This window comes from Electrophorus electricus, chromosome 10 (assembly GCF_041902795.1).
Source record: "Electrophorus electricus isolate QZ-2024a chromosome 10, ASM4190279v1, whole genome shotgun sequence".
Lineage (NCBI taxonomy): Eukaryota > Metazoa > Chordata > Actinopteri > Gymnotiformes > Gymnotidae > Electrophorus > Electrophorus electricus.
In genome coordinates this window covers 16182825-16198224 of record NC_137506.1, presented here as the reverse complement: position 1 = coordinate 16198224, position 15400 = coordinate 16182825, and the positions used below count along the sequence as shown (strand labels likewise).

The window sequence follows — 15400 nt, the reverse complement described above, 5'->3', positions numbered from 1 at the left end:
ACTCATCTTTAACAAAAAAAACCCACCATAATGTTCATGACTGTGCATGTCAGTGCAACGTTCCTCATTGCTATGTGCTACAGACTGGAGATTGTCTACATGCTCCAGGTCAGCTTTTGCACCGGCAGTATCCTTAGGTCTGTTTACTGCAAATGATACCAGCATTTATGTTTTGCTGGATTCTTTCTTGCGCGTCCAAGTACCTTTGCTGTGTGCAACCCATCATTTTCTCTGTGTAAGAAACACTTTCCAGCTTTGAGTCAACAACTACAGTGGTGTGAAAAAGTGTTTGCCCCTTCCTGATATCTTATTTTTTTTGCATGTTTTTCACTTTCAGATTCATCAAAAAAAAAAGTAAATATTAGACAAAGATAACTCAAGTAAACACAAACCAGTTTTTAAATGAAGCTTTTTATTATTAAGGGAAAAAAAATCCAAACCTACATGGCCCTGTGTAAAAAAGTGAGTGATGGGACCTGCTTGACAAAGTGAAGTAAACCAAAAGATCCTCAAAATCTAGACATCATGCTGCGATCCAAAGAAATTCAGGAACAAATGAGATACAAAGTAATTTAGATCTATCAGTCTGGAAAAGGTTATAAAGCCATTTCTAAGGCTTTGGGACTCCAGCGCACCACAGTGAGAGCCATTATCCACAAATGGCGAAAGCATGGAACAGTGGTAAACCTTCCCAGGAGTGGCCAGCTGACCAAAATTACCCCAAGATCGCAGCGACGACTCATCCAAGAGGTCACAAAAGACCCCACAACAACATCCAAAGAACTGCAGGCCTCACTTGCCTCAGTTAAGATCAGTGTTCATGACGCCACCATAAGAAAGAGTTCCAAGACCAAAAACCACTCCTGAGCAAAAAGAACATAAAGGCTTATCTCGGTTTTGCCAGAAAACATATTGATGATCCCCAAGACTTTTTGGAAAATACTCTGTGGACTGATGAGACAAAAGTTGAACGTTTTGTAAAGTGTATGTCCTATAACATCTGTCGTAAAAGTAACAGCATTTCAGAAAAGGATCATACCAACAGTAAATATGGTGGTGGTAGTGTGATGGTCTGGGGCTGTTTTGCTGCTTCAGGACCTGGAAGACTTGTTGTGGTAAATGGAACCATGAATTCTGCTGTCTACCAAAAAATCCTGAAGGAGAATGTCCGGCCATCTGTTCGTGACCTCAAGCTGAAGCGCACTTGGGTTCTGCAGCAGGACAATGATCCAAAACACACCAGCAAGTCCACCTCTGAATGGCTTAAGAAAAACAAAATGAAAACTTTTCCCATACCTCCTCACTGCTAAACTCAACACCATTTTCAATGAACAGTCCTTGAGGTGGGCCTTGAATGCTTATCCAACAATAAATTAATCGCAACTCGGGTTCCTGCACTAAAGCGTCTAAAGTTGTCAAAAGCATGAAGATACCACACACCTGGCTCTAGTTCATGCAAGTCCACTACCACTGGTTAATTGTAAATTGAGGCCATAGACAACCAGAAAACAGGATTATGTTTAATATAGGCTACCTGATACGTTTCAGAGTTGTACTTCAATCATCACATTTGATCGCTTTCAAGTACGTTACTCTTTTTCTCCTAGCGGAATTGTCTGTACCGTAAACAGCGTATCCAGTCATTCGCTGAAATAATTTACCGACAAAAAATCTTTAAGCGCCGGCTTAACGTTATAAAAGGTGGTAATTCAACACGTCGTTTATGCCATTTCCTCGAATGTATTCATTCCGTTTTCTTCAACCTATATTTCCGAGGGTTGTTTCTAGAGCCGTTCCAGTTAGCGACAAGGCTACAGTCATTGTTTGTTTATTATGTTCGGATTTCATGACGCGTCTCCATATGTCGACTTCACTCTTCCAACGTTTGTAGGATTTCCTTTCATAGATAAGTGGTGGAATTGTTTACTTCACAGCAAGCCTCACCTGCTGTTATTAATGTTAATAATATCATGAATACACTAACGACAACGACGAATTCAATACTGAAACAATTTTTTTTACTGGCTAAGAAGCGAAATCCAGCAACAAAAAGCCGTTATGCACTGTAGGGAAAATTACGGTTATTTGGATGTTTTGATAAATAAAAACATTGCCATGGTACAAATAATCTGGGCAAAAAATGCAGGCCAAACGGTGCTTCAATATATCACAAGAAGTGTGCTTAAATATATGACAAGACACTGCAATCACTATATATAGCAATTAACACGGTCTCTCTATCAGAGCGCCCCAAGACTCAGTGTGAGCAGCACAGGGACAGTTTAAGGGCTGGAGAGGACGGCTTGCCCCGGGTAGGAGCCTTCATCCCTCAGTGTGATGAGGAGGGTCACTACAGGCAGCTGCAGTGCCACAGCTCCGCAGGACACTGCTGGTGTGTGGACAGTAGGGGGCAGGAGAGAGCAGGCACCCGCACCCCACCTGGTACTCCACCTACCAACTGTGAAGCTCCAGGTAAACACAAGTGTTCCAATATCTTATGATCACTAAACCTGTCCATAGGTCTGCATCTCTGTATCTTTCTGATGTACCTCTGTTGACTGTGAATGTTTTATATTGGATAGATAGCAATTCTTCCTTTTGGTATAGTGCAACAACATCAAAACTTCCAGATGTATGATAATTGTAGGTCCATTTAAGTGTTTTAAAGAGGACTGCACAATATATCATTTGTTGATCTTTACAGTTAAACTGAACTTTTCGTATCGCAGAAGGCAAAAATATACAAGTGAGTCTCTGACCGGTCTAAAATTATTTTAGTAACATAACGCTGATCAAACCTTTACCACATTATATAGAGGGTTCACCAGTGTGTTTTAATATTTGGCAAGGCATATTGCAATCACTATATTTAATGATGAATTCACAATGTAGCATTTTTGTCCATGTCATGGAACCATATTTTAAAGGGAAATTCGGACAGGGGAATGGGGTCTCTGACCCAGAGAGAGGTAATTGAATGTGGAATCCCTCCATATACTGAGCTCACATAGCAGTCAGACTGTGATGAGCTCCACCTCACACACAAGCAGACCCAGAGTGACTCTGTCCACCAGCTTTTATCTTTTGTTTTTTGTGATTTTTGCTGTACCATAGCAGCAAAAAGGCATACACCTTGGGCAGACATTGGGTTGCATTTCATAAATGAGATGAAAAAGCTTTCATGAAGTTATTGTTTTCCTGGTTAAGCATTACTGCCAGAATAGTTTTGCAAAATATAAAATGCAATGCCAGAAATATCAGAAATTGCTCAGATCTGCAGAGTTCATAGGTCTATCAGTGAGTTTAAATGGGTTTGTAAATGTGATGTAATATCCTTCTCTCTCTCTCTCTCTCTCTCTCTCTCTCTCTCTCTCTCTCTCTCTCTCTCTCTCTCTCGGTCTTTCTATTTCTATCTCTATCAGAGCGTCCTAGGACTCAATGTGAGCAGCACAGGGACAGCTTGAGGGCTGGAGAGGATGGCTTGCCCCAGGTAGGAGCCTTCATCCCTCAGTGTGATGAGGAGGGTCACTACAGGCAGCTGCAGTGCCACAGCTCCGCAGGACACTGCTGGTGTGTGGACAGTAGGGGGCAGGAGAGAGCAGGCACCCGCACCCCACCTGGTACTCCACCTACCAACTGTGAAGCTCCAGGTAAACACAAGTGTTCCAATATCTTATGATCACTAAACCTGTCCATAGGTCTGCATCTCTGTATCTTTCTGATGTACCTCTGTTGACTGTGAATGTTTTATATTGGAGAGATAGAAATTCTTCCTTTGGTATAGTACAACAACGTCAAAACTTCCAGATGTATGATAATTGTAGGTCCATTTCAGGCTTTTAAAGAGGACTGCACAATATATCATTTGTTGAGCTTTACAGTAAAACTGAACTTTTCAAATCGCAGAAGGCAACAATATACAAGTGAGTCTTTGACCAATAAAAAATTATTTTGGTAACACAACACTGATCAAACCTTTACCACATTACATAGAGGGTTCACCAGTGTGTTTTAATATTTGGCAAGGCATATTGCAATCACTATATCTAACGATAAAATCACAATGTAGCATTTTTGTCCATGTCATGGAACCATATTTTAAAGGGAAATTCGGACAGGGGAATGGGGTCTCTGACCCAGAGAGAGGTAATTGAATGTGGAATCCCTCCATATACTGAGCTCAAATAGCAGTCAGACTGTGATGAGCTCCACCTCACACACAAGCAGACCCAGAGTGACTCTGTCCACCAGCTTTTATCTTTTTATCTTTTGTTTTTTGTGATTTTTGCTGTACCATAGCAGCAAAAAGGCATACACGTTGGGCAGACATTGGGTTGCATTTCATAAATGAGATTAAAAAGCTTTCATGAAGTTATTGTTCTCCTGGTTAAGCATTACTGCCAGAATAGTTTTGCAAAATATAAAATGCAATGCCAGAAATATCAGAAATTGCTCAGATCTGCAGAGTTCATGGGTCTATCAGTGAGTTTAAATGAGTTTGTAAATGTGATGTAATATCCTTCTCTCTCTCTCTCTATCTCTCTCGGTCTTTCTATTTCTATCTCTATCAGAGCATCCTAGGACTCAATGTGAGCAGCACAGGGACAGCTTGAGGGCTGGAGAGGATGGCTTGCCCCAGGTAGGAGCCTTTATCCCTCAGTGTGATGAGGAGGGTCACTACAGGCAGCTGCAGTGCCACAGCTCCACAGGACACTGCTGGTGTGTGGACAGTAGGGGGCAGGAGAGAGCAGGCACCCGCACCCCACCTGGTACTCCACCTACCAACTGTGAAGCTCCAGGTAAACACAAGTGTTCCAATATCTTATGATCACTAAACCTGTCCATAGGTCTGCATCTCTGTATCTTTCTGATGTACCTCTGTTGACTGTGAATGTTTTATATTGGATAGATAGCAATTCTTCCTTTTGGTATAGTGCAACAACATCAAAACTTCCAGATGTATGATAATTGTAGGTCCATTTAAGTATTTTAAAGAGGACTGCACAATATATCATTTGTTGATCTTTACAGTTAAACTGAACTTTTCGTATCGCAGAAGGCAAAAATATACAAGTGAGTCTCTGACCGGTCTAAAATTATTTTAGTAACATAACGCTGATCAAACCTTTACCACATTATATAGAGGGTTCACCAGTGTGTTTTAATATTTGGCAAGGCATATTGCAATCACTATGTCTAACGATAAAATCACAATGTAGCATTTTTGTCCATGTCATGGAACCATATTTTAAAGGGAAATTCGGACAGGGGAATGGGGTCTCTGACCCAGAGAGAGGTAACTGAATGTGGAATCCCTCCATATACTGAGCTCACATAGCAGTCAGACTGTGATGAGCTCCACCTCACACACAAGCAGACCCAGAGTGACTCTGTCCACCAGCTTTTATCTTTTGTTTTTTGTGATTTTTGCTGTACCATAGCAGCAAAAAGGCATACACCTTGGGCAGACATTGGGTTGCATTTCATAAATGAGATGAAAAAGCTTTCATGAAGTTATTGTTCTCCTGGTTAAGCATTACTGCCAGAATAGTTTTGCAAAATATAAAATGCAATGCCAGAAATATCAGAAATTGCTCAGATCTGCAGAGTTCATGGGTCTATCAGTGAGTTTAAATGGGTTTGTAAATGTGATGTAATATCCTTCTCTCTCTCTCTCTCTCTCTCTCTCTCTCTCTCTCTCTCTCTCTCTCTCTCTCTCTCGGTCTTTCTATTTCTATCTCTATCAGAGCGTCCTAGGACTCAATGTGAGCAGCACAGGGACAGCTTGAGGGCTGGAGAGGATGGCTTGCCCCAGGTAGGAGCCTTCATCCCTCAGTGTGATGAGGAGGGTCACTACAGGCAGCTGCAGTGCCACAGCTCCACAGGACACTGCTGGTGTGTGGACAGTAGGGGGCAGGAGAGAGCAGGCACCCGCACCCCACCTGGTACTCCACCTACCAACTGTGAAGCTCCAGGTAAACACAAGTGTTCCAATATCTTATGATCACTAAACCTGTCCATAGGTCTGCATCTCTGTATCTTTCTGATGTACCTCTGTTGACTGTGAATGTTTTATATTGGATAGATAGCAATTCTTCCTTTTGGTATAGTGCAACAACATCAAAACTTCCAGATGTATGATAATTGTAGGTCCATTTAAGTGTTTTAAAGAGGACTGCACAATATATCATTTGTTGATCTTTACAGTTAAACTGAACTTTTCGTATCGCAGAAGGCAAAAATATACAAGTGAGTCTTTGACCGATAAAAAATTATTTTGGTAACACAACACTGATCAAACCTTTACCACATTATATAGAGGGTTCACCAGTGTGTTTTAATATTTGGCAAGGCATATTGCAATCACTATATTTAACGATAAATTCACAATGTAGCATTTTTGTCCATGTCATGGAACCATATTTTAAAGGGAAATTCGGACAGGGGAATGGGGTCTCTGACCCAGAGAGAGGTAACTGAATGTGGAATCCCTCCATATACTGAGCTCACATAGCAGTCAGACTGTGATGAGCTCCACCTCACACACAAGCAGACCCAGAGTGACTCTGCCCACCAGCTTTTATCTTTCTATCTTTTGTTTTTTGTGATTTTTGCTGTACCATAGCAGCAAAAAGGCATATACGTTAAGCAGACATTGGGTTGCATTTCACAAATGAGATTAAAAAGCTTTCATGAAGTTATTGTTCTCCTGGTTAAGCATTACTGCCAGAATAGTTTTGCAAAATATAAAATGCAATGCCAGAAATATCAGAAATTGCTCAGATCTGCAGAGTTCATGGGTCTATCAGTGAGTTTAAATGGGTTTGTAAATGTGATGTAATATCCTTCTCTCTCTCTCTCTCTCTCTCTCTCTCTCTCTCTCTCTCTCTCTCTCTCGGTCTTTCTATTTCTATCTCTATCAGAGCGTCCTAGGACTCAATGTGAGCAGCACAGGGACAGCTTGAGGGCTGGAGAGGATGGCTTGCCCCAGGTAGGAGCCTTCATCCCTCAGTGTGATGAGGAGGGTCACTACAGGCAGCTGCAGTGCCACAGCTCCGCAGGACACTGCTGGTGTGTGGACAGTAGGGGGCAGGAGAGAGCAGGCACCCGCACCCCACCTGGTACTCCACCTACCAACTGTGAAGCTCCAGGTAAACACAAGTGTTCCAATATCTTATGATCACTAAACCTGTCCATAGGTCTGCATCTCTGTATCTTTCTGATGTACCTCTGTTGACTGTGAATGTTTTATATTGGAGAGATAGAAATTCTTCCTTTGGTATAGTACAACAACGTCAAAACTTCCAGATGTATGATAATTGTAGGTCCATTTCAGGCTTTTAAAGAGGACTGCACAATATATCATTTGTTGAGCTTTACAGTAAAACTGAACTTTTCAAATCGCAGAAGGCAACAATATACAAGTGAGTCTTTGACCAATAAAAAATTATTTTGGTAACACAACACTGATCAAACCTTTACCACATTACATAGAGGGTTCACCAGTGTGTTTTAATATTTGGCAAGGCATATTGCAATCACTATATCTAACGATAAAATCACAATGTAGCATTTTTGTCCATGTCATGGAACCATATTTTAAAGGGAAATTCGGACAGGGGAATGGGGTCTCTGACCCAGAGAGAGGTAATTGAATGTGGAATCCCTCCATATACTGAGCTCAAATAGCAGTCAGACTGTGATGAGCTCCACCTCACACACAAGCAGACCCAGAGTGACTCTGTCCACCAGCTTTTATCTTTTTATCTTTTGTTTTTTGTGATTTTTGCTGTACCATAGCAGCAAAAAGGCATACACGTTGGGCAGACATTGGGTTGCATTTCATAAATGAGATTAAAAAGCTTTCATGAAGTTATTGTTCTCCTGGTTAAGCATTACTGCCAGAATAGTTTTGCAAAATATAAAATGCAATGCCAGAAATATCAGAAATTGCTCAGATCTGCAGAGTTCATGGGTCTATCAGTGAGTTTAAATGAGTTTGTAAATGTGATGTAATATCCTTCTCTCTCTCTCTCTATCTCTCTCGGTCTTTCTATTTCTATCTCTATCAGAGCGTCCTAGGACTCAATGTGAGCAGCACAGGGACAGCTTGAGGGCTGGAGAGGATGGCTTGCCCCAGGTAGGAGCCTTTATCCCTCAGTGTGATGAGGAGGGTCACTACAGGCAGCTGCAGTGCCACAGCTCCACAGGACACTGCTGGTGTGTGGACAGTAGGGGGCAGGAGAGAGCAGGCACCCGCACCCCACCTGGTACTCCACCTACCAACTGTGAAGCTCCAGGTAAACACAAGTGTTCCAATATCTTATGATCACTAAACCTGTCCATAGGTCTGCATCTCTGTATCTTTCTGATGTACCTCTGTTGACTGTGAATGTTTTATATTGGATAGATAGCAATTCTTCCTTTTGGTATAGTGCAACAACATCAAAACTTCCAGATGTATGATAATTGTAGGTCCATTTAAGTATTTTAAAGAGGACTGCACAATATATCATTTGTTGATCTTTACAGTTAAACTGAACTTTTCGTATCGCAGAAGGCAAAAATATACAAGTGAGTCTCTGACCGGTCTAAAATTATTTTAGTAACATAACGCTGATCAAACCTTTACCACATTATATAGAGGGTTCACCAGTGTGTTTTAATATTTGGCAAGGCATATTGCAATCACTATGTCTAACGATAAAATCACAATGTAGCATTTTTGTCCATGTCATGGAACCATATTTTAAAGGGAAATTCGGACAGGGGAATGGGGTCTCTGACCCAGAGAGAGGTAACTGAATGTGGAATCCCTCCATATACTGAGCTCACATAGCAGTCAGACTGTGATGAGCTCCACCTCACACACAAGCAGACCCAGAGTGACTCTGTCCACCAGCTTTTATCTTTTGTTTTTTGTGATTTTTGCTGTACCATAGCAGCAAAAAGGCATACACCTTGGGCAGACATTGGGTTGCATTTCACAAATGAGATTAAAAAGCTTTCATGAAGTTATTGTTCTCCTGGTTAAGCATTACTGCCAGAATAGTTTTGCAAAATATAAAATGCAATGCCAGAAATATCAGAAATTGCTCAGATCTGCAGAGTTCATGGGTCTATCAGTGAGTTTAAATGGGTTTGTAAATGTGATGTAATATCCTTCTCTCTCTCTCTCTCTCTCTCTCTCTCTCTCTCGGTCCTTCTATCTCTATCTCTATCAGAGCGTCTTAGGACTCAATGTGAGCAGCACAGGGACAGCTTGAGGGCTGGAGAGGATGGCTTGCCCCAGGTAGGAGCCTTCATCCCTCAGTGTGATGAGGAGGGTCACTACAGGCAGCTGCAGTGCCACAGCTCCACAGGACACTGCTGGTGTGTGGACAGTAGGGGGCAGGAGAGAGCAGGCACCCGCACCCCACCTGGTACTCCACCTACCAACTGTGAAGCTCCAGGTAAACACAAGTGTTCCAATATCTTATGATCACTAAACCTGTCCATAGGTCTGCATCTCTGTATCTTTCTGATGTACCTCTGTTGACTGTGAATGTTTTATATTGGATAGATAGCAATTCTTCCTTTTGGTATAGTGCAACAACATCAAAACTTCCAGATGTATGATAAATGCAGGTCCATTTAAGTGTTTTAAAGAGGACTGCACAATATATCATTTGTTGATCTTTACAGTTAAACTGAACTTTTCGTATCGCAGAAGGCAAAAATATACAAGTGAGTCTTTGACCGATAAAAAATTATTTTGGTAACACAACACTGATCAAACCTTTACCACATTATATAGAGGGTTCACCAGTGTGTTTTAATATTTGGCAAGGCATATTGCAATCACTATATTTAACGATAAATTCACAATGTAGCATTTTTGTCCATGTCATGGAACCATATTTTAAAGGGAAATTCAGACAGGGGAATGGGGTCTCTGACCCAGAGAGAGGTAATTGAATGTGGAATCCCTCCATATACTGAGCTCAAATAGCAGTCAGACTGTGATGAGCTCCACCTCACACACAAGCAGACCCAGAGTGACTCTGTCCACCAGCTTTTATCTTTTTATCTTTTGTTTTTTGTGATTTTTGCTGTACCATAGCAGCAAAAAGGCATACACGTTGGGCAGACATTGGGTTGCATTTCATAAATGAGATTAAAAAGCTTTCATGAAGTTATTGTTCTCCTGGTTAAGCATTACTGCCAGAATAGTTTTGCAAAATATAAAATGCAATGCCAGAAATATCAGAAATTGCTCAGATCTGCAGAGTTCATGGGTCTATCAGTGAGTTTAAATGGGTTTGTAAATGTGATGTAATATCCTTCTCTCTCTCTCTCTCTCTCTCTCTCTCTCTCTCTCTCTCTCTCTCTCTCTCTCGCTCTCTCTCTCGGTCCTTCTATCTCTATCTCTATCAGAGCGTCTTAGGACTCAATGTGAGCAGCACAGGGACAGCTTGACGGCTGGAGAGGATGGCTTGCCCCAGGTAGGAGCCTTCATCCCTCAGTGTGATGAGGAGGGTCACTACAGGCAGCTGCAGTGCCACAGCTCCACAGGACACTGCTGGTGTGTGGACAGTAGGGGGCAGGAGAGAGCAGGCACCCGCACCCCACCTGGTACTCCACCTACCAACTGTGAAGCACCGGGTAATCCCACCACTTCAGTTCCATTAAATAATATTTTGCAAGCTAAAGATTTTAGGTCCATGTGTTGACTAGTATTAGCATTCTTTGGGATAGTCTTACAAATGTAGCATACATTCTCATTTTCTAATTAGCTTTTCATTTTGATTGATGGCTTTTATTTGGATTAGATTAATTTATGATTAGCTCATTTTAAAAAGGCCCTTCCCACGCTGCATCTGAGGAGATTAGGTAGGAGAAGGAGCTGCTCAGATATGTGGTCAGGTCTCACCAGCATCAGAAATGCCTGCTTAATTCAGCCTTCTATAGCCCTATAGCTATAGACTATAGCCAGCACTATAGCCAAAAACACTAGAATACATCTATTAGATACCAGAGGGATGGCAAATTGGTTATGTTATGGATAAATTACTAATGGCTACTTGTATATGAGTTTTTATTAGATTATCTTTATATCCTTTCACATTTTAGGTTCACAGTGTATACAAAGCTCAGATAAGAGGGACTTTTCTTAATTTAAACAGAAGAAGTGTGTCTATGCCTAGATGTTTGTGCTGAGGATTTTGTACAAACCAGAAAACATCTAATATTTGCTTAAGCCTCTCTGTCAGGCCTCCATGCCCCACATTTAATCTGGCAAAGTACTGCATTGCAAACACAGGAAGACTTGGATCAGCTCCTTGGTCTGAAAGCATTAAGGAGGCCCCGGGCCATGAACTGACCTGTTTAAACCCAGCACGAAGCATGGCAGAGGGCACAAGGCCTGGCTCTTATCTACTGTAAATGCGGAAATGCCACGGCACACAAACTGTGACTCCATCATTGCTCATTGTTCACGCTTCTTGTACCGTCGTCTCCTGGAGCCTGCATACTTTCACCCTAGAACTGGGGTAGCACTGTAAAGCAAAGCAAGAAGGCCGAAACTAGCAAGAAGCCCGAAACTGCTCTCTTTGCAGCTCTCTTCCTCTTTCTACTAGACTTTTCCCCTGGCCAATGGACGATCAAGGTGTATCTGCTTCTCCAAACGGACTGACCATTTCATTTCAGTTTTCAAGTGATATATGCCCTCACACGCGGCCCTTGAAAGCGATCTCTGTGTTTGACATTTTTGTCTGCAATTATGTCACTCTGACCTCGTCACTTTAATCCACCGATGGTGCTTCAAACACTTCCCTCATAAGCAGTGTTTAGATGAGAACAGCTCAGGATAATTTGCAAACGATGCTAATATCTGACCTGCTAAAACGGTATTAGCTAAAAAAGTACTGAAGTAGATTGGGGTTCATTGCGGTAACTCTTTTTAAAGAACAGGAACTTCACTCACCTGGAATAATGCATCTTTTGTTGAACATTGTTGAACGTGTGTGAATATTTGATGAAGGGTCAGGTGAATTATTCCCTCTCCTGCCGTGGTTTCTTCCCATCATGCAGTGGTGCCGGTGCCTACAGCGCGTACAGAGACGGTATGTGAGCGCTGGAGGGCCAGTCTGATGGAGCACTATGGGGGCCGTCCGGGTCCACAGCACTATCTGCCCCAGTGTGACTCAGTGGGCGAGTTTAACCCTGTCCAGTGCTATGGGGACAGTAGCTACTGCTGGTGTGTGGACCGTGATGGCAGGGAGGTGCCTGGTACTCGTTCCCACGATTCCGTGAAACCTGCATGTGAGTGGAGCTCCCAAAAAAAAAACACATGCATTGCTAGAAAGCTATCTAAGATATCTATTTCTATTTTTTATCAGCGTTTTGGGACAATATGATGTTTAAAATCTCAGTGTTTAAATAAATGATGCAATGGAATTCATAAATATAATTGCCTTTGTCATAAATGAAAAAAGAAAAAAACTTATCTGTATGACTCTCACATAGGTATACCAACAGTGGCCCCTCCCACAATGCGTCCATTGCCCCGCCCTGATGTAACGCCGCCTCCCTCAGGCACCAGCCTTCTCTACGCTCAAGGCCAGCAGATTGGAGTGCTTCCTCTTAATGGCACTCGAATTGACAAGGAGAGATCCTCAATACTTCTAGCCCTGCATGTGAGAGCCCTGGATATTGAGTTTTTGGCTGTCATAACTGCTGAGTCCAAAAATACTTCCACATGTGATATGTAGTGCACAGGGCATGAAAGATATTACTTGATGCCTTAGACGGTGCTGTTTATAGGGAATACTGATCCATTCTAGACTCACCAGTCACTGGTGTTTCGAACTTCTCCAGTGATCCCGTGCTGACCCATGATTATCCATAGGGCTCCATCGTGGTTGGTATCGACTACGACTGCAGAGAGAGGAAGGTCTACTGGACAGATCTGGCAGGAAGAACAATCAGCAGAGCAGCTCTGGAGCCTGGAGCAGAACCTGAGATCCTTATGAACACTGGTAATGCTACTCTTCCAGCACTGACTACAGCTAACACAACACACATACAGTCTACAGTCTACGCTTCAAGTCAGAGCCATGATATAATAACAGGCCTGTTGGTATCATATATAACCCAAATATCAAAACATCAGTTTTGCTTGGCTCCATCAACCATTTATTTTATAATGCTAAGATTCATGTTGTACAACAATTACATGATCATCTCTGAATGACTAGAGTGAGTCTCCTGCTTTTCAGGCCTCACGAGTCCGGAAGGTCTTGCTGTGGATGTGGCTCGCCGGAAGCTTTTCTGGGTGGACAGTACACCAGACAAGATAGAGTCAGCCAACCTGGATGGAAGTGACCGCCGTGTCCTGTTTAGCACAGATTTGGTGAACCCAAGGGCCATCATAGTGGACTCCCTCTCAGGGTGTGTGCTTCAGAACTTCTCTCATCTCCCTCTTAATGTCTTGCCTTCACTGATTAGTGTAACAGAATACAGCTGCAGTCTGACTGTAAAAATGGCATGCCTGCTGGTGTGAGTTCAAGTCCACAGTTCTTTAAATGTACTGAGATGTCTGTACATGTTAACAAGCTATGGCAGGCTTCTGACTTTATTCATGGTTTCTCCTTGTTTAATTTTAAATTACTTGAACATTTTCAAAAGATTCAAAAGACACTGAAATGTCTGGTCCTGGGCTAGTTGATTAGGCTACAGCTATTAATCACAGGCCCAGTAATAAGTGCATGACTTCCGTTTATTTCATATTGTTGAAATCAATTGAATCATTTCTTTATTACTGAAATAACAGAATTGATAAAATATGAAATATTACCATATAATACAGTTAGAATATGAATGCAAATAACACAGTCTTAAGTAATGAAGGCTTTTTGTTCTGCATGCTGCACCTTATGGTTAATATTATTACAGACAAATGCAACACTAGAATGGGTAGACCAGTGGGTAAAGATAACAAGTCAAACACAGGAACTAAACAGCCAGTATGATTCTCATTGCACATGCATCTCCTGCTAAATAATGCCTTTTATTAAGCGTCATTTGCTGTTCTTCAGTAGCTTCCTGCAGACATTGCTATGGCTACACTCTCCACTGCATTCAGACAACAGGAAGAGATTGTGTGTGCGTGTGTGAGGCAGAGATAGAGAACATTATAGAGAGTAGAATGGATAGCGAGAGGGGAAGCAGGCAGGGAGTGGCGAGCCAGGAAGTGGAAGAGAAACAGAAAATGAGAGGACGAGTCTGCAGATGGGCTCTGGGGAAGAGCAGGCGGCGTGTGGGCCTGGAGCCACACATGTGGAGCCCTTTGCACATCTGGAGGGGCTCCACCACCCAGGACTCGCTGTGTAATTCAAACTGCATGGTGCAATCAGAATGGTTGCAAGTGTCTCTATGTTCCTCTGTGTGTGTGTGTGTGTGTAAACCTCAGACTTTAATCACGCGCAGTCATGCAAAGCTGCCGTTAGATCAAACGTCAGCCTTGAAGCTATTCGTTCTTACAGATGCATGTTGACCGGTTATGCTTCTCAGCACCAATGGCTTTTTTCTTCTACCACTCACAGACTCAAACTCAGTACAAAGTGAGCCGTTCTGTAACCGCTTTTATCCCAAAGGAGATTTCAGCGAAGCGACATTATCACTTAGCAGAACTTTTAATTCACTGCAACTATGTTGTCATCCAATTATAATTAATTAAAATTATTAGAATTCCAATTTTTATAATTCTTCTATTCCACTGCGACAATATTACTTCTGAGTGGATATTGTTAAGAAACGTCTTGATGAAATATAATAAATGTATTAGCCTGAACTAAACTGAGAAGCTAGCTGTGACATTTGTGGTGTGTGACTACAACAAACACTTCATTTGCCCCGTGTTCTTTCCACGCCTCCTCAGGACCCTCTACTGGACCGACTGGAACAGGGAAGCCCCGAAAATCGAGAGCTCTACAGTGGACGGCCACGGCAGACGGGTACTCGTTTGGGATGGCATCGGGCTACCCAACGCCCTGACCTTCGATTCTACAGCACAGCGGGTCTGCTGGGCCGACGCAGGTACGTGCGCCGCCATTATATCCACTCCGCAATCACATTCTACCGAAATGAAATAAATTACAGTAATAGCTAGCTGTTTACACGTTAAAGCCTAGTCCATTAAACCCCTCTGGCTCTTTTGGTCATAAGGAACCAAGCGTCTGGAGTGCATTTCACCCGATGGGACAGGCAGACGTGTGATTCACAGCAACCTAAACTACCCCTTCAGCATGGTTTTCTACGCCAACCATTTCTACTACACAGACTGGAGAAGGTGAGGGGACACGACACAGCAGGAAGTGGCTCGCACTCCCACGGCATCCCATACTTTCAAGATTTTAGG

General features: G+C 42.5%; 1 protein-coding gene across 1 annotated transcript in view; it reads left to right on the top strand.

The window, feature by feature from the left end:
• nid2a (nidogen 2a (osteonidogen)) overlaps positions 1-15400 on the top strand; it is a 35276-nt gene that overhangs the window by 18495 nt on the left and 1381 nt on the right. Inside the window, exons 14-27 of the mRNA XM_081721112.1 lie at positions 2245-2472; positions 3423-3650; positions 4572-4799; positions 5748-5975; positions 6924-7151; positions 8073-8300; positions 9225-9452; positions 10417-10644; positions 12073-12303; positions 12508-12677; positions 12890-13019; positions 13260-13431; positions 14921-15078; positions 15208-15331. Of these exons, the coding sequence (XP_081577238.1) occupies positions 2245-2472; positions 3423-3650; positions 4572-4799; positions 5748-5975; positions 6924-7151; positions 8073-8300; positions 9225-9452; positions 10417-10644; positions 12073-12303; positions 12508-12677; positions 12890-13019; positions 13260-13431; positions 14921-15078; positions 15208-15331 (2809 nt within the window). The remainder of the gene's footprint in view (positions 1-2244; positions 2473-3422; positions 3651-4571; positions 4800-5747; positions 5976-6923; positions 7152-8072; positions 8301-9224; positions 9453-10416; positions 10645-12072; positions 12304-12507; positions 12678-12889; positions 13020-13259; positions 13432-14920; positions 15079-15207; positions 15332-15400) is intronic.